Source organism: Carlito syrichta, unplaced genomic scaffold (genome assembly GCF_000164805.1).
Source record: "Carlito syrichta isolate Samal-C Ts95f unplaced genomic scaffold, Tarsius_syrichta-2.0.1 Scaffold303083, whole genome shotgun sequence".
Classification (NCBI taxonomy): Eukaryota; Metazoa; Chordata; class Mammalia; order Primates; family Tarsiidae; genus Carlito; species Carlito syrichta.
The window spans coordinates 90,708-99,598 of record NW_007247179.1 but is presented as its reverse complement, the minus strand read 5'-3'; the positions used below and the strand labels follow the sequence as shown (position 1 = coordinate 99,598).

General features: G+C 47.1%; 1 protein-coding gene across 1 annotated transcript in view; it reads right to left on the bottom strand.

The window, feature by feature from the left end:
* The window catches only part of RALB (RAS like proto-oncogene B), a 16,908-nt gene extending 10,875 nt beyond the window's left edge, over positions 1 to 6,033 (bottom strand). Inside the window, exon 1 of the mRNA XM_008057632.1 lies at positions 5,867 to 6,033. Coding sequence (XP_008055823.1) covers positions 5,867 to 5,980 — 114 coding nt within the window. The 5' untranslated portion in view covers positions 5,981 to 6,033. The remainder of the gene's footprint in view (positions 1 to 5,866) is intronic.
* Between the last annotated feature and the right edge of the window lie 2,858 nt (positions 6,034 to 8,891).

Genomic DNA, 8,891 nt, shown 5'->3' with positions numbered 1-8,891 from the left:
TGCCCAGGCGGGTCTCGAACCCGCGGGCTCAGGCAATCTACTCACCTTGGCCTCCCAAAGGCGCGGGATGACAGGCTGAGCCACCAAGCCCGGCTAAGTAACACACTTTAAAAGAGTGAATTTCGGCAGGGCATGGTGGCTCATGCCTGTAATACAAGCAACTCAGCCTCCCAAAACTCTGGGATTACAGGCGTGAGTCACCCAGCCTATATTTCTTTTTAATTTTAAAATGAAATTGAAAATATAAAAATAGCCAGGCTCGGTGGCTCAGCCTGTAATCCTGCGCCTTGGGAGGCCGAGGTGAGTGGACTGCCTGAGCCTGAGGGTTCGAGAACCACCTGAGCAACTTGGTGAGACCTCATCTCTACAAAAAAAAAAAATTAGCCAGGTGTGGTAGCACACATCTGTAATTCCAGCTATTTGGAAGGCTGAGGCGGAAGGATCACCAGAGCCCAGCAGTTGAGGCTGGGGTGGCCGGGAACGGCCACTGCAGTCCAGTCTGGGCGAGAGAACGAGACTCCAACTCAAAAAAAAAAAGAAAACATAAAAATGAAAGTTTCTCTGAGAAAAACGATTAAAAAGAACTTTACACTGTCAATTAATAGGTGCTAGCTCAAATGATTTAAAATTTTTAAAAATACTAAGATATGCTTAGTACTGCGTTCTCTTAAATGTGTATTAACAAGTTATCTTCAAATAGAGGAAATGTAGGAACTTACCTATGCTTACCAAGTGTCTTCCTAATAATTCTGTTCCAAAGAGACAAATAAATGACCAAAAAAAAACACCCAAAACACCACCACACCCTGAAAATCTCTGAACTCTACCACAAAGCACCTCAACTATATATTTGAGCTTCCAAGGGAAAACCAGTCAGAGTTCCTCTGATTTCTTTAGCCCTAGAAGTCAGAATGTCCTGCTACACCTGCACACCTCTTCACTCAGTGAAAAGCATTCCGGTCACAAGAACATTCCATTATGACCCTGCTGTTTAATTTATCAGCTACAAATAGAAAATCACCAAAGTGTGTGTATCCACTGACATGAACCATACTTATCCCCTACTGGCCTTGCAGGGCTCCATGTGATTTTGTTTCAGATGCCCAAGACACCCGAGTCTAAAACCAACTTCACGCAGTCCTCTTGTTAATTACTGAGCCACGTCTACGCTGACTTTGCCAGAGACTGAAAATCTGAAATGGCTGGTGCCAAAGCCACCCCAACCCCAACCCCACTTTCCCAGAAAAGGCAGAAACCTGAAAGCCTTCAAGCATCAGGACAAGCATTAAAAGATTAAAATCCAGGGGCCGGGCACGGTGGCTCAAGTCTGTAATCCCAGCACTTTGGGAGGCCAAGGAGGGACGACTACCTGAGCTCATGGGTTCGAGAACAGCCTGGGCAACTTGGTGAAATCTCACCTCTACAATAAATAAAAAAGAAGACTAGCCAGTTGTGGTGGTGCGCGCCTGTAGTTCCAGTTACTTGAAAGGCTGAGGCAGAAGGATCGCCAGAGCCCAGCCGGTTGAGGCTAGGGTGACTGTGAGTGTGCCACTGCACTCCAGCCTGGGCGACATAGTGAGACTCCAACTCAAAAAACAAAAGTCCAAATCCCCTATTGCCACCACCCTGGCAATTCCCTCCAATTTTTCTCAAAATCAGGACTTAGACAAAAAGAAAGACTTCTGGGACAGTGGCTCCTTCCATGATCCATTTTCATGAAAATTCTACCATATAAGCTAAAAAACGTTTAACCTAAGGGTAGAACACTGGACTACAGACAAAGAATCTGAATGGTCCAGGAGACCTTAGACCAGTGGCACCCTTTAGTACAAAACTGTTTCCTTTTCTGTGAATCACGCTTACTAGATCATCCTCCAGGCAGGAATTACCAGATCAGCATGTCAGAATCACCAGGAGACTCTCTTAAAAGTCGGGTCCAGTTCTCAACCCCACGGTGTTGCTTAGATGGTATTTTTTTAGGATGTCCACTTGTATACCTGATCCTGAATTGTCCCCCACATCTTTAAAATAAAAAAGCAGCGGCAGCAGTAGAGAGAGGAATGGTGGTGACCCGGGGGCAGGGAGAGGAGAGGGCATGAGACGTTGGCCAAAGTCACAAAGTTCAGATGGGCAAGGGGAACAGCTTTTGAGGGCTACTGCATAGCAAGATGGTCACAGTTACGAGTAATGTGTAGCTCAAAATTGCTGAGAATAAGTTTCAAACGTTTAAAAACAAAATAAAGTGACGAACAGGGAAGACGAGGTATTTTTCAGAAAGGGCCCTAAAGGGCTCCATCGTCAACCCCATCTGGGAATCACTGTTAACGTCTCTTTGAGCTCCAAAATTTCGATTCTAGAGCCATCCCGTCCAATAGAGTAGCCACCAGCAACATTTCAAGTGTACAACAGCCACACGAATCTCACCCGATCTTAGCCAAAAGGCGGAGAAGTGACAGCGACATGAATCGCTAACCCTAGCTCCCTAACCCTAACTGTCCTCCTCATCCTCTTTTCCCCAGTCTCTGTTATGGAAGAAAAATAAGAAACTTTTAGCAAGCAAACCACAAGTTATTAAGCACATTGCACTTCCATAACTATCCCGTCCACCTCAACAGCCACTAGCCACACTTCAGGTGTACAATGGCCAAAGGCAATGGACATAGGATAGATACAGAACAAGTTCACCATTGCCGAAGGTTCTATTAGATGGCACTGTTTTCGGAAATCAGTTGAAGACTCCTCCCCCAAACACACACCACTTCATCTCTGTTCCTTTCTTGTGCTCAATTTATTTTAAGATTTATTCAACGACTTCTGCTTTTCAGTCCTCAAATATGTTAGGCCATGAGAAAACTAGACTAAGGTCAAGTATCGCTTTCATGAAGAAATCGACTCTTCTGCATGCACCTTCTTCCGCTGTTCGAGTTCGTGCCACTCCCACACACACATAATAAAAACGAAGCACCCAGACTGGGCTCTCCCAGTCTCCTATGGTGTCAGCAACAGTGCTGAGCAGAACAAATCCTAGTCCCAAAGTAGAGTTGGGCTCTGTACATGAACTTGCTCTTGCACTTGGCATCCTGGGGCCTCTCGGTAACCTGCACCATAGGGAAACCCTCCCTCCTCTCATCTGCCACACACTGTCTCTAACACGGGGTTTCTCAACAGCAGCATTGCTGATATTTTAGATGGGCTAATTCTTGGGGGGGGCCTGTCCGGTGCATCACAGGACATCAAACAGCATCCTTGGCCTCTACTCATTAGATGCTAGCAGTGCCCTTCCCTCACCTGGGACAACCAAAAATGTCTCCAGGTGTTGACAAATATTCTGTAGGGGGACAAAAATTCCCCTCCCTCCCTCACCTCTGTGGCAACTACTCCTCTAACCCTATCTCACCCATCCTAATTCCCATGCCCATTCTCTTTCCCCACTCTGTTACAGACAAAAATAATAATAAAAATAAGGAACACTCAGTGAGCAAATTACAAGTTTTTGAGCAAAAACAAGCAAGACCTCCAAAGCCAACTTTGCAACTTGCCTCTCCTTTTATGCAAAAAATGTTTTGGGCAAATTCAGGAGATATTAGATTTACCCATTCTGGCCTCTACTAAAAGATAAAGAAAAGTAGGCATCAAACACAGAAGTTTTTCATAATAAGACAAAGGGGAGTAAGACCCAGGAGATCCAGGTTTTGGTCTGAAGCTTATTCATTTTGGGGGCCCCGCTTTAAGAAAAGAACACAAAATTACATATATAATACTGGAAACAAAAGTGATGATCTAGAATGAGAAAAGAAATCATAATCCATTATAAAGTTGTTTTTGTTTTCTTTTTTTTTTTGAGTTGGAGTCTCACTCCATCGCCCAGACTGGAGTGCAGTGGCTGCTCCTGGTTCACGCAGCCTCAACCTGCTGGGCTCTGGCGATCCTTCCCCCTCAGCCTTCCAAGTAGCTGGAACTACAGGTGCGCTACCAGGCCCAGCTAATTTTTTTGATTTTTATTGTAGAGATGAGGTCTCACCAAGTTGCCCAAGCGGGTCTCGACCCCGCGGGCTCAGGCAATCCACTCACCTCGGCCTCCCAAGGCGCAGGATTACAGGCTGAGCCACCAAGCCCGGCCCATTATAAAGTTTTAAAGACAGAAAAACAGTGTGGCAAACACACCCCCAGGTGATGCCCCCCAGTGAGGCCAGGTGAGGGGATTACCCCATGACTGAGTGTCATTCTTTGAAACTGTCTCAGCTGATGGGAGACTCTCCTGCTGGCCTAGGAGAAGCAGCTACCGTGACATGAATGGCCGCCTACAGAGGGGGCATGGGCCTGCGGGTGACTGTGGAAGCTGAAGGCCCTTGTCCTACATCCACAAGGACCTGAATTCTCCAACAATCAGGACCCTGAGCCTCAGACGAGGTCACAGCCCCAGCCGCCACCTTGACTGGAGCCTCATGGGACCTTGAGCGAGCCCCCAGCTAAGCCACGCTCCGATCCCTGACCCGTGGAAACTATGAGATAATAAATGCATGTCGTTTCAACCTGCTAAGTGTGTGATTATTCGTTGCACAGCAATAAAAAACTAATATAAACAGCACTGACATCACAAAATCCAGCAAAGTAACAGAATATTTTTATTAATCAAACTGCCTGACATACCTCTAGAATACCTTCTACTTTTTTGTCTGCTGTAAACTCTTTCTCTTGCCATATGCCAATGATTTTGAAATATTTCCTATAGAGAACAAAAAATAATTTAGTCTTTCCTCTAGCATGGTTAATGAAAGTTTCTCTTATATTGAAAGTTCAGAAAAGGTTTTTTTTCAGCTTCACAATTACATGACATTGCTAGTACTGAAAGTTTTTGGACTACTTTCAAATTTAGGAGATTTCTATTGAGTTTCACTGTAAGATGTAAAGTCCGAAAGAACTTTCCAGACTAATTTCTAGCTCCACATGTTTCGGCCCTTGTTTCTCCTCCACGACCCACACGCTTTCAGGGCCAGGTGCCACAGGACACCCTCCTATTAGGATCCCGCCCAGGCCCAGCCCCTCACATCACGACGCTGCTGAGTCAGCACAGTGGGCGGCAGTATTCCTACAGCAAGCAACAACTTAACCACATGCTAACAAGACTCCAGACCCCGGAAATATCTACCACTATTCCCCAGCTCACCCCACCCAGTTCAGCTTCCCTCAGCTAGCTACTGAAAATGCCGACAGTCACTCCAACTGCACCCAACCTAAGAGGAAGCAGCACAGAGGGAAAGTCTAGTGAAAAGAGATAGTGATCTTAACCAACTGTGGTGACGATACCTTTCTTTCGCAAATTTTATGAAGCCGTGTGGCTGCAATACCAGTGGGAGGCCCTGAGGCTTATGCTCTGCTCCGAATGCTCTCCCTACCTGTACTGCAGTCTCACCTTGATATCCTTTGGAAACTGATTCCAGGACCCCCAAAATCCACAGATGCTCAAGTCTCTTACATAAAATATCATAGTATTTGCAGATAACATGCTCCTGTATACTTCAGATGATCTCTAGATTACTTATAATACCTAATACAATGTAAGTGCTATGCAAACAGTTGTCACAGTGCATTTTTAATTGTATCTTTTGTTGCTGTGCTGTTACTTTTCATTGGAGTTTTTTCCCAGTATTCTCAATCCATGGTTGCTTGAATCTGCAGGTACAGAACTCGTGAAGACAGAGAGCTGACCGGACCAGCAAAGGCCATCAAGCAGGAGCCTTTGTTGCTGCAGGAATCAAGGTTGTGTTGTCACACTGGACTCAGCCCACATCAAATAAGTGACGCACGTTTGGGGGGGGGACACTGCTGTGGCCGACGGCAGGAGGCAGCTTGCTGACGGTCTTACCTCATCGTACATGAACTGGAGCGTTAGGGCCGACTTGCCAACCCCGCCACTGCCAACCATGATCACTTTGTGAAGGACCAAGGAGCTCTGGCCTTTACTCTTGCTGGCAGCCATCCTGCTGGTCTTCTGAGGGTGCCACACACAAGCAGAAGGCCCAGCTGAAGAGCTGCTGATGACAAAGACAGAGACTTAGAGGAGTTTGTTTTCTGCCCCCACTGAAGTCAAATGTCATTCACAACTTCCCAAAAAGCCTCACCCCCACATTCCAACAGAAAAGTAATTCTATGAGGCTCCCGACAGAGGTAAAACCCCCCAAGAACTCTGGAAGTCATTTGCCCCGGCAGAGCCAGGGCCAGAGTGAAGGCAAGATGAGAGGGGAGAAATGGGAGTGACGCCCACAGCTGCGTCCCGGGGAGAGGAAAGAGTGCACCCACCACCAGCACGCATTATACCCCTACAGGGCTTCAGCGAGGCCGAGCAACCAGACTGTTCCCAGGCCCCATTTCCTACCCCACCCCAAGTCACCTGGTGCCACGGAGAGCAAGGCGGGACCGCACTCCCCACCTTGCCCTGGTACCTCTGTCCCCAACACACACACACACACACACACACACAGTCACTCACACACTCACAGCCCTCGAGTGAACTGAGGAGGTAAGCTGAAGAACGAGCGCCCCTTCACGACACGTGACACTTAAGAGAAGGAGAAGTCACTTATTTACTCCAGCCTCACCATTCACAACAATTGCAGTAAGTGAAGCTTTTCTCAAAGAACAATCTTCTCGTCAAAGTCAGTTTACCCTCATCGGGAGTACAACCCTGGCAATGTGGGAGGGCAAAGCGTTCCAGATAAGCCCGTTGAACAGGTCCCTGGAACCCACTGCAACCCAAGTGCCAATCTTTAGGCAATCTTTACTTTAATCAACTGGTGTCGAAAAACCTCTCCATTTTACATGCTCCACAGCAAAAGGAGGAAGGACAGGGCATGGACTGCTGGTGGGTCTGAGTCGGGTTCTGCCAACGGTGAGCTGTGGCCTAGGATTAGTTATTCAGTTTCGCCACGCTAGTTGTCTTATCTGCAAAGACCAGTAACCACTACCTACTTGCAGAACCCTTCTGAGGACTGGATGAGATGACACGCATGAAAGGCCTAAGGACAGAGCCCAAGCACACAGCAGGAACTGAATCAGTGCTAGTTTCCTTCCCATCTTGTTTTAAGAGGATGTTTTTTCTAATTACAATATGATGGGTTCCTATTTCCATTACTGCTGACAAGATCATCTGAAAACACCCCCACTAGAAAAAGAAACACATCCACACAGCACATATACATCGTTGGATAAAATAAACAACATCATTTTAAATCAGTGGTTCCCATTCTTGGCTACACAATAGAATTACCTGGGGAAATTCAGAAACATCCTGAAGCCTGGGTCCCACCCTAGTTTCTGATGGAACAGGTCTGGAATGCAACCTGGGCATGAGAAATTCTAAAAGATTCCCAGGTGATACTTGTTAGGGCATGGATAGGATGAGGGTGAGATGGATGGACAGGGGCGCAGCACCGCTGGAACTGGTGCAACTTGAGTTGCCGCGCTGGCAACCCAGAGATCCGAGTAAATGCAAGGAATTGCAACCCCACAGAAGTGAGAGAAGAAAAGATTTATCTAAGAAAGCTTCACCACCCACAGACAGGGAGCGAGCCCACACTCCAAGCGAGTGTGGCCTCGTAGCCCCCCAGAGCCCTGGCTTAAATCCTTTTCCTTGGAGATGTTGCAATCAGGTAGACATGACCTCCTTATCAACCACCTGCAGATGTCTTGGAGAACCTGTGACACAAAGACCGCCCACATTATCATGGCCCCTAGAGAAGGGTGTTCTAATTCTCCTGCACCTTCCCAAACGACATTCCTTAGAGCTAATGGAGAGTGCATTTCCCCTAATCTCCTAAGCATTCCCAGTGGGTAGCTTGGGGGATCCTGGGCTTCCCTGCAGACAGTGCCCAATTTACTGGAAGATCGAGTCCCCACCTGCTGCCCCTCTGAGCGGTCATAACTTTTGTAATTACAAGTTTCATGACTTTTACAAGCCTTGTCCAATGCATGATGTCTTAGGCCTTGTAAATTCCCTTTACTCTAGGCAAGCTTGATTGTCGCTATGAGATACCTCTGATACCAGGCACCAGGAAGTCTGCTTCTGAAAAGACAAAGTCGGCAGTTAATTTTACCTAAAGTGTGCATTTCTCCAAAAGCATAGCTTCTACTTTCTCATCATTGTGGCAGGGTTTAAGAACAAGATAAGCCGGGCTCGGTGGCTCAGCCTATAATCCCGCGCCTTTGGGAGGCTGAGGTGAGTGGAATGCCTGACCCCGCGGGTTCAAGACCCGCCAGGGCAGCAAGACCTCATCTCTACAATAAATTAAAAAATCAGCCGGGCGTGGTAGTGCATGCCTGTAATTCCGACTACTTGGAATGCTGAGGTGGAAGGATCGCCGGAGCCCAGCAGGTCGAGGCTGCGCACTCCAGTCTGGGCAACAAAGTGAGACTCCAACTCAAAAAAAAAAGAACAGGATAAAAAATGGCTTTCAACTCTCGGTCTGTTTCAATACTGATGATCAGCCAAGGCTTAGAACTGCTCTTAAATGCATATCAAGCTCAAAAGTAAGTAAAAAAAATCCCCAAGGCTGGGGAGGGGGTAGGTAGTGGGATCAGAGCAGTAAGCAGCAGTTCTGCAGTCCTGGAGGGCTACTGTTCTAGGATTTAACATATGCAGAGCTAGGAGACCGGATGCCCATGAAAGGTTGGAGTGAGAACTAAGACACCTTCTCAGTCGAAAGTTGAGAAGCCAAGACCCTTGAAGAAGCACATCTTCGGGTGAAGAACAGCTAGAAAAACAGCTGTCCACCAAAAGAGGAAGATGACAAGGAAGCTTGTCTGCCTGGGCCCTGGCTGAAAGTTTTCAAAAAATCTGTAACCATACCAGTCCTCCAAGTCAATCAATTAACATGAAAAAGGGTCCGGGGCGG